The sequence below is a fragment of the Galeopterus variegatus genome, unplaced genomic scaffold, assembly GCF_000696425.1.
Source record: "Galeopterus variegatus unplaced genomic scaffold, G_variegatus-3.0.2 Scaffold1668, whole genome shotgun sequence".
Lineage (NCBI taxonomy): Eukaryota > Metazoa > Chordata > Mammalia > Dermoptera > Cynocephalidae > Galeopterus > Galeopterus variegatus.
This window is the reverse complement of record NW_007727779.1, coordinates 67,411-81,199: the sequence shown is the minus strand read 5'-3', so window position 1 is coordinate 81,199 and position 13,789 is coordinate 67,411. Positions and strand designations below refer to the sequence as shown.

At 37.6% G+C, this 13,789-nt stretch overlaps 1 protein-coding gene across 2 annotated transcripts in view; it reads left to right on the top strand.

Moving 5' to 3' along the window:
• PJA2 (praja ring finger 2, E3 ubiquitin protein ligase) overlaps window positions 1-13,789 on the top strand; it is a 50,116-nt gene that overhangs the window by 25,375 nt on the left and 10,952 nt on the right. For both annotated transcript variants that reach the window (XM_008578345.1, XM_008578346.1), the window contains exon 6: window positions 6,090-6,201. In XM_008578345.1, the coding sequence (XP_008576567.1) occupies window positions 6,090-6,201 (112 nt within the window). The remainder of the gene's footprint in view (window positions 1-6,089; window positions 6,202-13,789) is intronic.

Below are 13,789 nucleotides of genomic sequence, written 5' to 3'. Positions count from 1 at the left end.
TGCCCTTTTTCTCTCTTGGAGCTCCCTTTATATCCTAGCTTTTTATACCCTTTTTGGGTTTTTTTCCTTTTTTTTTTTTTTTTTTTTTTTTTTGCTTTATATGCTATGTAGCACTTAATGAATACTACTTCAAGAATTAAAAAACCCGTGATTGAATCAGAAGAATCATAAGAATACGGTTTTCCTTCACTATCCTTCCTTTTTCTTTTCTCTATGTAAAATACAGAGGATAAAATTCTACCTTTCCAGAGATGTTGGAAATACTAAATTTATTTTATGCTGACAGAATAGTGAGCCTCAAATAAAAGAGGTATATAAATGAAGTGGATTATAGCATTGTTACACCTTATGAAACAGTGCTCAGAGTTTAACTATTTTGGTTTATAAAGTTGAGCTTATCTTTCAAGGATGCAGTATCTCTTTGGAAGCAGCTAATTATTAAGATGTAGAAAGCGTGTTTGTCTAACTGATCCCTTTTTGTTACATTTTCTGGGAATAAATGGGTTGATGTATTTACCTTTGTTTCCTTTTCTGAACAAATATATTTATAAGAATTTGTCTTGTTTTTCCAGTTAAAATTCTATTACAGAAAATTTAGAACAATAAAGATAAGGAAAACTCATTCATATCCCCTGATATCTCTGCAGGTTTCTAGCTTATGCTTTTAAGGCCTCCTTTGTGTCTTCAGTTTCTCATTCTGTGTGTGCTAGCTACTTCATTGTACTCCTCCAGATTGTTCCAGACAAGAAACTCAGCATCTTCTTGAAATCCTCCTTACGCTTTTCTGTTCTTATTCCCTAGGGGGAAAAAATCATGTCTACAGAGCAGACTTTCATCAGTCATTTAGTTGAATTAGAAGTGCGGTTTCATCACAGCCACGCAGTTTATAATTCCACCTTAAGCATTCCTGTTCTGCAAATCCCATTTCATGGTTTCCCGAACATTATGGAGAATCAGTGGCTCCACCTCATCCCAGTCTTGCTGACCTAGATGCTTTCTTTTTTTCCTTCTTTTTTTTTTTTTGTCTTTTTGTCTTTTTCCGTGTCCGGCAACGGATCGCAACCCTCAGAGTTGCCCCCGTACCGGACCGGGGACCGGCAATGGGATCGCAACCCTCGGTGTTGCCCCCGCGCCTCGCTCAGCCAGTGAGCGGGAACCGGTCCGCATGTGGGATCCGAACCCTCGGGCGGGAGCGCCGCCGCACTTCCCAAGCAGCACACTATCCAGTGCGCCACCGGGCCGGCCCCTCTTTTTTTCCTTCTTGATGCTCCTTCTCTTGTGTCTCCCAGTTACCTTCTTACTGTGCTCCTTATTAATTCTAAAGTTTTCTGTCTCCATTGTGCAAAATAATTTCTCGAAATGATCAGCAGATGAAAGAGTCATCTGTTTAGCATTATTTATGCACGTTGGGTGGCAATTATGGTTTCTTATGAGGGAATTTTTCTGTTGCAAGTTTTCAAGATTCTGTAAAAGTAATTTTTTTTCAGCTCCATTACTAAGATTTAACAGATTATTTACCTATTGAAATAGTATGGTGAACTATTTTTCCTCCCCATAAAACTTGTTCTGTACTTCTGGCTATTCCTTTAGGAAAGATTATTAGAGGTGGCATTGCTGAAATATGTGGTATTTTAGGATCTTGATACATATTTCCAAAGAACTTTTTAAAAAATTGTTCAGCATAGGACCGGCCCGGTGGCGCACTGGATAGTGCGCCGCTTGGGAAGCGCGGTGGCGCTCCCGCCCGAGGGTTCGGATCCCACATACAGACCGGTTCCTGCTCACTGGCTGAGCGAGGCGCGGGAGCAACACCGAGGGTTGCGATCCCGTTGCCGGTCCCCGGTCCGGTACGGGAGCAACACTGAGGGTTGCGATCCGTTGCCGGACACGGAAAAAGACAAAAAAAAAAAAAAAATTGTTCAGCATAAAAATTTTGAAGGAATAATAGAAGTCTTTATTGAATATACTTTTAACTTAAAATTGGAAACTTTTAGGTTCTAATTCACTGATTATCTTTCTGGATATGACTGTTGTGTTAGGTTTTAGAGACATTATTGATGGTCCCCAAATTTGTGGAGCTTCAACTTAGTTTAATATGGAAAGCATTTTATCATTGATTTTTAAGACACAATTTTTGAGTGTTGTTCTTTTGAATCTAGATAGGTCAGCACCCTCATTATTTGCTTATGTGATACTATATTTATTTATGTGGTAGTGGCTAAATGTTGATAAGATGAAAATATGGTTTCATTTTCATATCAAAATAGCATGTCATCTTGACAACTAAAGAAAAAAGCCATGGCGAACAGCAGCGATTCTTGTCTCTCAAGTCAAACTTTAGCACATGGTATTTGTTTCACCACTAAGAAAAAAAGTAGTCTTTTGGTTCCTTACTTTAGTTTAAAGGAAAATGGGGTAAAGTCCTCTATTAAGCTTGTTTGTTTGTTCATATTGATTGAAGTTGTAGAAGTGTTGCAAAATACCCAGAGAGTGTCAAGTTGGGGTGGTAGGAAGCGATATAGAGAAAACATGGCTTTTAGATTTAGACAAATCCCAACTCTACCATTTATTTATTCTTTGATAACTCCTTAATTAACCTCTCTCTCTTCCTGGAAGAAATTAGGGTTATAATTCTTAGCCTAATAAGGTTGTGAGAAGTTAATTCCATGTGGACATAATTATGGCTTAATAATAGAATTATTGTGAAATAATTTCAGACTTACAGAAAAGTGGCAAAAATAGCACAAAGAATTCTCATATATTCTTCCTTAAGATTCCCTGAATGTTAACATTTTAAAATCCCGTCTTCTTTTTGTTTCCATCTCTTTCTTTCTCTCCCTGTATTTATGCTGAGGTTTTTCCTGACCCACTTAAGAGTAAGTTGCAGATACTGATGCCTCTTTACCTGTAAACGTTCTAGTATGAACTTCTAAAAGCAAGGACATTTTCTTATGTAACACAGTAAAATTGTTGAAGTCAGGAAATTAACACTGATTTAGTACTATTATCTAATCTACAGACCTTATTCAAATGTCTATCATTGTCTCACCACTGCCTTTAGAGAAATTTTTTTCTGGTCCAATCCAGGACCACTCATTGCATTTAGTTAACATGTTTCTTTACTCTCTTTTAATCTGGATATTTCCTCAGTCTTTTTTCATCTTTTGTAACTCTGACATCTTTTAAAAGTACATGCCATTTATTCTGTAGAATAGCCCTTAAGTTGTATTTGTCTGATATCATGAATAGATTTAAGTTATGAATTTTTAACAGAAACATCATAGAAGTGATGTTTTGTCCTTCTCAGTACATATCAGAAGGCACATGGTGTCACATTATCCTATTACTGGTGATATTGATTCTGATCATTTGGCTAATCTTTCAGATTTCTTCCCTGTATGGTTGCCATTTTTCTCTTTATAATCAATAGTCATCTAATGGGAAGATACTTTGAGACTGTAAATAACCTGTTCTCAAACTATCAAAGTTCCATCCACTAGTTTTAGCACCCATTAGTGATTCTTGTCTGAAACAATTAATGTCATGGTGATTGCCAAATGAATATTAGAATTTTTAACATTAACTGATTATTCTGCAGTGGCCAGATTACAGCCAGATATCATACTTTGAGTGTCTAGGTTTGTTTAGCCCAAGGAAAAGAATTACTAGGAGATAACTGACTTCAACTGTTTGAAGAGTTTTTCTGCAAAGAGAAGGTGGACGTAGTTTGTATTGCTTCACCAGGCAGAATTGCAGCAACAGGGTAAAGTTCTAAGTAGGAATGCTTACTTTACATAAGTTTTAAGCTTCTAGTAGAGCTGTCCCACAGTGGCACATACCACCATAGAAAGCAGTGTATTTTCTGCATGGAGGGAATGTTTTTACTGTTTCTTGACTTATTACTATGGTGCTATTGTCTGTGCCAGGCACTTTTGTGCATCTACTCATTTAATTTGTTTTATAGATGAAGAAATAGAGTCTCAGTTAAATAATTTTTTCAAGTTGTTTGACTATGACTCAGTTAAATCCCTGTCTGACTCAGAGCTCTTCCTTTTTTTTTTTTTTTGCATAGTACAATTTTTTTTTATTGATTTTGAATATTCATGAGATACAAAGCTGATTGTCACCACTCGTGCCCAAGATGTGATGGCCAGATCCATACTGGCAGCATGCCCATTACTACAAATTGCGATTATACCCCATGTCCCCCTCCCAATTATCCCCGACCTCCCTCCCCATCCCCCTTTCCCCCATCCACTTTGTATCCCTAGGTATGTTCTCTCCCTGGAAGTCTAATACACCACTGTGGTCTTTCTTTCCTTCCTTCTTTCTCTCTTAGCTCCCACTTATAAGTGAGTACATGTGGTATTTTTCCCTCTGTGCTTTGCTTATTTCATTCAACTTAAGTTTCTCCAAGCTCATCCATATTGCTGCAAATGGGAGAATTTCATTCTTTTTTATAGCAGAGTAGTATTCCATGGTTATATATATTCCATATTTTCCTTATCCAGTCATCCATCGATGGACATTTAAGTTGGTTCCATATCTTGGCTATTGTAAACAGAACTGTGATGAACATGGGAGTGCAGGTATCCCTTTGACATGATGATTTCCATTCCATTGGGTATATACCCAGAAGTGGGATTGCTGGATCGTATAGAAGATCAATCTGTAGTTGTTTGAGAAACCTCCATACTGTTTTCCATAGTGGGTGTACTGATTTACAATCCCACCAACAGGGCTCTTCCTCTTTACAGCACATCTCACTGCTAGTTGAAGGAGTCCCAGTATTGCAAGAGTGGGTGGATTCAGTAATTCTTAGTATTAATTCTAATTCTAAAATCTATGGTTGTATGAGAATGTCTGTTCCTGTGTACCATGTGATGTTTGCTGATTTCCAAATACATACTAAGCTGTGATACATATTTCATAAGAATCACTTGTGTGTCTTTTGGCAATAGATTTGTAATTTTAATGATGGCACATGGGTTGACATCAAAACTATTTCTGAGCTAGCTTGTATAACTATGGATATTTCTGAGTGTGATACTCAAATTCTGCTAAGATTTGGAAGTCAACTGAAGTTTGCCTTTAAACAAAATAAGCTCAGCTTTGGAGATCTTGGATTTATGAAGTAGTGAGAGTACATCTCTGCAAAGTGCCCCACAGACAACTAGGAATGTAGGTTAAGAGCTCCAGGGAGAGTTTGGAATTAAGTGGAGATTTAGGAATTACCCGCAGAGAGGATAATTGAAGAAATGGGCTTGAATATAATTTCCAAAGGAGTAAGATTAGAGAGAATAAGACTGAGGACGTACTTAGGGTTTCCAAATTTTCAAATACTTAGTATTTCCAAGACTAGAGGAAAAGGAGGAATCTGTGTATGTCTAGGGATGGAGGAAGGAGGTTAGGATCCAAGTGAGACATATTTTTCTTCAAAGGGCTTACAATCCTTTAGGAAAAAAAAATAATAAAAATGAGCAGTTAGGAGCTAAATAGTTTTCAAGCTTTATAATAATGGAGGAGGCCTAAATCTCAGAAGAGAAGAGAGATTAATTAGAAAGGCTTAAGAAAATAAAATATTTTTAAACCGAAAGTAATTAAGCAATACAAAGTGAGAGAAGAAAAAGAGGCTTTGACTAATGATAAAATTAAAATAAGTGTAGTAATTTTTTAATTGTATTCTCGTTTATATTCAGATGGAAACGTAAATAAACAAAAGAGCAAATATATGGAAAAGAATTGGGTGGGAAAAAGTATTACCTTTAAGCAGTCCTCAGAGTTAGAACTAAAGACAAAAGAGAATTTTTCTACAAACTTTGTGCAGAGTGTGGCAGTGTATCGGGTTAGGTGGTGGTATTTCAACTCCTTATCATTTCTGTTGGGTTCCTCCTGCCCCTCACCCTGCAAGGTTTATGTTAAAACGTTTTTAAAATTTTCTGTTCACAGTATGTTTCTTGGCTTATCAGTATGCTAATATACTTATGTCCTCAGCATAAGATTTCCCAAATCATGGTTGTGATTTTCCAAATCATTGTTGTTGTTGTTGTTGTTGTTGTGTGTGTGTGTGTGGTTTTTTTTTTCCCCAGCCTGTTTGATGGCTTTGCAGATGGACTAGGAGTTGCTGAAGCTATTTCTTATGTGGATCCTCAGTTCCTCACCTACATGGCACTAGAAGAACGCTTAGCCCAGGCTATGGAGGTATGTTATTAATGCTAATAATGCTCATATATAAGTTGATGGGATACAAAATTATATAATTTAAAGATTTAAAGTGTTTTTTAAATTACTGTACTCTTAAGAAAAGGTGAATAGTTTTTTCATAAATTACTGAATAGTGATTGTCACCAGTATGTGTATATGTTACTTTTCGTCCTGCCAGTTTGACTCGCTTTTTACTTCAGAATGGAAAATATTTTGCTTACATTTGGAAAATATACTTTTTCCCTCTATTGAATTATGTAGGTATGAGAGTCTAAATAGTTTATACATACACACATACACAGGTAAGCATATCTGTGAAATGAAATTGAAGATCTATAAGGATATCTTACAGGTCACTTTCTTTTGTTCTCGTGGCTTCTAAATACTATCTTGCTGCCTAATGCAGTTAGGAAATTTGCTTCCTCTCTTCCTCACACACATACACACTTTAATAAATGTGGCACGTTTGTTGCCTAAATTTTTCTTGACTTCTTTTCATTATTTTACTAAAACAGAAACACTTGTTCTTAAATGTATTTGCCTGAGGTCAAAAGCCCTAGTATTTGCATGTTTGGGAACTTCCACTGCACTAATGGATTTTATTATAAGAAGTCTTTTTTTTTTTTTAAAGATGTATTTGCATGTTTGGGAACTTCCACTGCACTAATGGATTTTATTATAAGAAGTCTTTTTTTTTATTTAAAGATGTCTGGTAAGGGGATCTTAACACTTGGCTTGGTGTTGTCAGCACCACGCTCTCCCAGGTGAGCTAACCGACCATCCCTATATAGGGATCCGAACCCGTGGCCTTGGTGTTATCAGCACCACACTCTCCCAAGTGAGCCACAGGCCAGCTCCAGAAGTCTTTCTTTTAAATCCCCGTTTCCAAGATGATTTTCAAAGTACAGGAACAATAACTAATGAGTGAGTGAAAGGTGAGAGAACAAAAATTAATCAAGAAAATGTTCAGGAGCATTTTATGTTAAAATTTTCTGAGATTAGAAAGTCCAGTTTAGAGCCGGCCCGGTGGCGCACTGGATAGTGCGCCGCTTGGGAAGCGCGGCGGCGCTCCCGCCCGAGGGTTCGGATCCCACATACAGACCGGTTCCCGCTCACTGGCTGAGCGAGGCGTGGGAGCAACGCCGAGGGTTGCAATCCCGTTGCTGGTCCCCGGTCCGGTCCGGGGGCAACACTGAGGGTTGCGATCCATTGCCGGACACGGAAAAAGACAAAAGGCAAAAAAAAAAAAAAGAAAGTCCAGTTTAGATTGATAAAATAGATAGTAGATAGAAGATAGATGCCTATCCATTTACACATGTACGCACACCACTTAACGTTAGTTCTGCTTTGACATTACTTTTGTATATATGGATAATCTTCCGTGGAGATCATTGCTCTCAATTATGCTTTATGATACATGTTTTTCTCAACGTGACCACAGCAGAAATACTATATAGTAGGAAAAAAAATCAGAAAGAACATCAAGAGACAGGATACACTTAGGATTTTTGCCAGATTATTTAACCTGCCTTGCCAAACCCTGATAAATACAAAATAATGGTACAGCATGATAACTTGCATCAGAAACATAATATAGGAAGATTAAGGATCACTGACTTCCTTGAGGTAAGTAACTTTTGAGTGACTACGGTGGAGTACATCTGTTCTCAGTCTGGTCTCACAATGCTTGAACAGTCTTCCATTTTTATGCTCGTGGTTTATGATTTCCTGCAACATGGAGATACCTTAAAAAAGAAGTGCTGAATAAAATAAGTTTTATTACTCATTACTAATAGGTAATGTGACATTTGATTGGCCTCTTGAAAGAAGAGCCAGAAAGATTGGTCATGGGAGGTTATGCCAGGTAAACGCACTAGCAGAATGAACAAAGACAGGATGCAAGTAAGATCACAGTACATCCAGGGAACTTACGGTCCCGTGACTTGTTTGCTTTTGCTAAGAGGGAACCCAGTGCCACTACCACTTTTAAAATTATTCTCATCCATCTATCCTTCTGCCTCTGATTAATGGCTTTGGGTCTCCTTTCTTCACAGCTTAATAGCTTCCTCACATTTTAGTGCTCTGCTTTATTTTATTTGAATTTGATTGAGACTTTTCATCCCTAGAGAATCCACACAGTTCCATCTTCCTATTACTGTCCAGAAATCTTTATTTTTTCATGTGTAGTATGCATTTACTTGTATTTAATCATTTTGAAAAATGAAACTGACATAATTTATGGTTTTTCTTTTTAGATTTAACACTAACATATTTTACTGAAACAAAAGCAAATAATAAACTGTGTGCTTTTATTGTTTGTTTCTCAAGCAGCCCTGTACCTTTTTGGAAGTAGTTGCTTTCATTTCTGTTACTTGTTCAATACTAGACTGATCTTTCTTTTCAGGTAATGACTTTTGGTGCAAATATATGTGATACGCATTTGTCTCACATCTGAGTCTCAAATTTGAGTGAGCACAGGGTAAAATATAGAACATCCTTAACTTTTTAAAACAGTAATACTAAAGCTTTCTACTTTCTCCTAAATTTTGAAAAGCATATATCCTCTTGTACATGTTTATGTTGACAAAATAAAATTCTTAGCATAAATCTAAGTGGTATTGCTTACCTTATCATACTTTTTTTTAAGAAAAATTTCTAATGTAAAAAATTGGTTTAAATTGAGTTACAATTAATAGTATTCGATTGATCAAAGATAAATTATTATAAATTTTGATAAGTATTCATAAAATTTTACTGTAAATCATCTCTTAAGGAGATGGAGGCTTTTTCCCTTCCCAGTTACTTCATGAGTGAATTTTATTTATTCCTAGAATGAGACACATTTCAGCATAAATTTTATTTCTGTTTTTCATCTTTTTGAATGTAAGCTTGAGAAACCTTGTTCACATAAATAAATTGATAGGGATAGGAGTTTATCGTAGCATTGTCACTCAGTTCTTCTGAGATATTTGCCAAAAATTACATCAACTTAACAAGTTGTTTAGATCTTCCTTCAATTTTTTTGAAAGCAATTTGTTATTCAGTCATTAGAGTTCAGTTTACACCAGTACTTCAGATTGCCCCCTGAATGGGTAAAATGTATGCTTTCATTTATAAGGTGGGAGACAGGTGAGTATAAAAAAAAGTGGGAACAGAAAACCACGTGATATTTTGACTGTGGGTACATTCTTACGTAGAACAATTTGAGGAATTATTACTTAAGAAAGTTAATTGAAATTTTTCCCCTAAGAGTGTCCACACCCATGGGCCCCTTGAAAAGTCTTTACATACTCACAAGATCACCTCATATACATTGAGGTGTAGACACTAGAAAGGTAATACATGGAGGTTAAGAGAATGGGCTTTAAATTAGATAGTTAGGCTGTGTGACCTTGGATGATTCACTTAACCTCTCTGAGCTTCAGGTTCCTCATCTACAAAGTGGGAATAATAACATCTACCTCCTGGATTATTGTTGAAGCATTTAACAAAATATCTGGTGTGGTGGCTCTAAGTAAATGGCTATATTCTTAGTTATTCTTACATCAGCAGTCAGCCAAGTGGTAATCATCCAGCAAATCTGGATTCAGTGGTCATCATTCAAGATCAGTATTAAATCATTTGTTATAAATCTTCATTCTTGAAAAACTAAATTTTGTTTTATTCTTTAGAAACTAAATTTTGTGCTGACAAAGGATTATGCTACTTTAAACCTAGATATATTCCAGATTGAGTTATTTAGACTACTTATTTAGTTGTCTTTCTGATACTTGGACTGACTTTTGAGAATATATTGTACTGCTTAAAAGTGTAAATAGATTTTTATAGTTTTATATATTTTCATAGCAGTGGCTATAAAATGGTCTCTTTTTGCTCTTGTTGCTTTTAAGTATCCCAGATCATCTTACAAGGCAATAAATTATTTTTACATACATGAAATTTCAGGATCTATTAGCACTGCAAATGTACAAGTAATCATCCAGAAAGGGATAATGAACCCATTGAGACAAATATGTATCAAAGCATAGTTGGCCTGGAATAACCTCCCCAAATGAAAGTTATTATAAATAGTATCCCTTCTTTTTTGTTTATGTGTAGCACAGATGAGTTCTTGCAAGCAGGGTGTATCTTGAGAAGTACATAGGGAATTGGGAGAGATTCATGATTATAGTTATGTGAGAAAGAAAAGGACAGGTAACAGGATCTTACCTTCCATTTCCTATCTCCTGATGGGAAAGTCTAGTATAAAGAATTATTAACTATAATGAGAGATTAGGGTAGCAAGGGATTAACTAGTAAGAAATAAAGATAATTCTGAAGAGTATAGGAAAAGCACATATAAGGAGCAGCTACCACCTGTCAGGCTAAGATAGAACACCCAAGGAAGAGTCCCCACTCAACCCCAGGGCTGAGATCCAGACCTTGATAGAAGTGGCACAGCTGTGGCTCACTAGATGCCAGAGAAGTCACTGTGATGCTATGCTGGCAGAACTTGCTGGAAATCAGCCCTCCAGGGTACCAGGGAAAGCTATTCATAGAGAGGTATGTAACTGGAAGTACTCCGCTACAGAACTGTCCAAGGCGGGTCCTGGACAGTTGTGATGCTGGCCGCTTGCATTACAAGAGCTGGCCTCTGAAGAAGCTGTGTGTGCTGTGGGAGTCTAGTGCTAGAGGAAGCCATGGAATGCACAGAAGCCTGTCAAGCAAGCACACTGGGATCAGAAGCAAAACTCTTTTCATCCTGCAGTCTCTTTAGCATCCTTGTGAACAAACCTTATAACATCTTGCCAGCTGTTAGAAGGGGAAATGTTTAAATGGCCCAGATTTTCACAGAGCAGAGAAAAATATTGAATTTGGAGTTGAGCACAATAACTGGAACAGTCCACGCCTTTAGGAACTTGGCTTCCATATACACCTTTCTACCCACATTTGAACTCCCATCCAACAATACAACTACATTTCTACCTAACAAGATATAGCTATTGTTACAAATGAAGTTTTCACCATTTCTCCTGAATGAGCGGATGTATAGTCCCAAGAGTCATTGTATCTATCACTAGCTTCACAAATTACTCCACAAATTCAGTCACAGTCACACTGAATATTCTCTTACGTAAAGACTAGATTACGAAGTTAACTTCTAGCAACTGTTATATGAAATGGAAGTGGGAAAGAGAGAGAAAAAGAAAATGGTTAACATGTACTCATAAACACATAAAACAAGCAAATAGAAAATATGCAAAGCTGCTAGTTCTTGTTTATGTATTTGGTCACAAGGCTATAACTGACAGCTCTGCCTTCCTTCTTTCATGATCCATTCCATATTTTCTTTGCTCTCAGCCAGAACCTCAGCTGGTTAGGATTCTTTACATGGTAGAGTAACCCAAACCTACATTACTGAAGAGTTCGTGTCATCAATTGTCCTTCCTTTTTTTGGCTGCTATAGTTTTCTGGTAAATATAGTGGTAGGCATGGAAGTATTAAGAGATGCACACTGCAAGTGAGATTTTCACAGGGTTTTCAAGCAGTGGGACCCTAGTCTGTGGAGGGCAAACTACTTCCAGTGGTCAAAGGAGGCTCAGAGAGACTTGGGGATTCAAGATCATCAGTTTCATATTATTTAAATCAGATGTCCCCATTTCAAGTTTCATAATCCCATTCTTTAACCAATCAATGCTATAACTTTCGAGAAATTTGACAAGACTGAGAATTCAATTAACATTTTAATTTAGCAGTCCACACCATTAAACTTTATGTTTGATTTTTAGAAATAAGAGCTACTTTTAAGGCTGTCATGAAAGCTCTCTCGTTCTCATACTGTGTCTTGAGCCGAAAGTTAACAGACCTGAGTTTGTAATTTTCTCTGTAAGTGCACAAGACACCATTAAACTTTATGTTTGATTTTTAGAAATAAGAGCTACTTTTAAGGCTGTCATGAAAGTTCTCTCGTTCTCATACTGTGTCTTGAGCCGAAAGTTAACAGACCTGAGTTTGTAATTTTCTCTGTAAGTGCACAAGGGCATTCAAAATAACCCATCCCACACCACAGTTTTTATAGTCAGTTCATTACTATCTTAAGGTCAAGTGCAGCAGCTACCTGGGCTCCTAAGACATGTGATTTAGTTAGCACTTGATCACAATCAACCACAGGGATAGCTTGATTAATTGTGATGCCACTGCAGGCCATGGATTAATAGCATTCCATTCCCATTGACAAGGACCTTAGCACTGAGCTCAAGCCCAAAGGTCCAACCAAAGCAATCCCCAAATCCTATTCTTGCAGGTCCACTCCAGGGACCACTCATACCAATTCTGCATCAGTCTGGGCTCAATCACAATAATTTGAACAGGGAAAGTTTAATAAAAATATTAACTACAACAGGAGATTAGAATAACAAAGGATTGGCTAGTAGGAAGTAAAGGGAACCTCTAAAGAATATAGGAATAGCAGATTTAAGGAACAGCTTTAGGGCTGAGATAGAGTACTCCACTTCCCCACCCAGGGCTGAGATCCTGACCTTGTTAGGAAAGACACAGCTGTGGCTCGTAGAGAAGTGTTTATGGCACTATGCTGGCAGGACTTGCTGGAAATCTGCCCTCTGGGGCACCACAGAAACTGTTCACAGGGAGGACTAACTGGAAGCATTCTGCTACAAAACCATCCAAGGTGAATGCCAGAAGAAGCTGCTGGCCACGTTGAACTGCAGTTGCCAGGCACTGGAGAAGCTGCCTATGCTTCAGGAGCCAGGCGGTGGAGAAGCCACCCACAAGGGAGGAGTCAGGTGCTAGAGAAGCCACCCACAGTATAGGAGCTAGGCATTGGAAGCCACCCACACTGGAGGAGCCTGATGCTGGAGAAGCTGCCACACTGGAGGAGCCAGGCACTGGAGAAGCGACCCACACTGAAGGAGCCTGGTGCTGGAAAAGCCATCTGTGCTTAGGGAAGCCTCACATACTATAGGGGCCCGCTGAGCAAGCCCAAGGGAACTATGAAGTAAAGTCCTTTCTTCCTGTAGTGTCTCTCCACTACCCTCGACTGAGAAAGCTTAAGATCATGCTAGCTGACAAAGGAAAAATATTTAAAAGGCCCAGATCTGTTTTCACAGAGCAGAAATAAAATGTGGATTTGGAGCTGAGAGGCAATAATTCAGTTATTTTTCCTCTTTTTGAAAAATATATCTCTCTACAAATCGAGTCAAATTTGATTTTCAATATTATTAACTATGTTTATTAACTTATGGTGAACCTGTTTGCTTTTTCCTTTTTTAGTCTTGATTTTACTTTGGGCTTGGCCCTGTCCTCTATTGTAAGTCATCTCAAACCCTTTTTGGAAATAACTATGCTGGAACCTTAGGCATATATTAAAGATTATGTTTGCCATCCAGAAGAACATCATGTTAGCTGTCATGCAGGATTCTCCTACATGGGAAGCCCAGCTTGTTTGTTTGTTTTTTATTGTAGCAAGATAAACATAGTGTAAAATTTACTGTTTTAACCATTTTTAAATGTACAGTTCAGTATCATAAGTATAGTATATTCACACTGTTAGGAGCGATAACTCCTCGTTTTCCCCTCTCCCCTACCC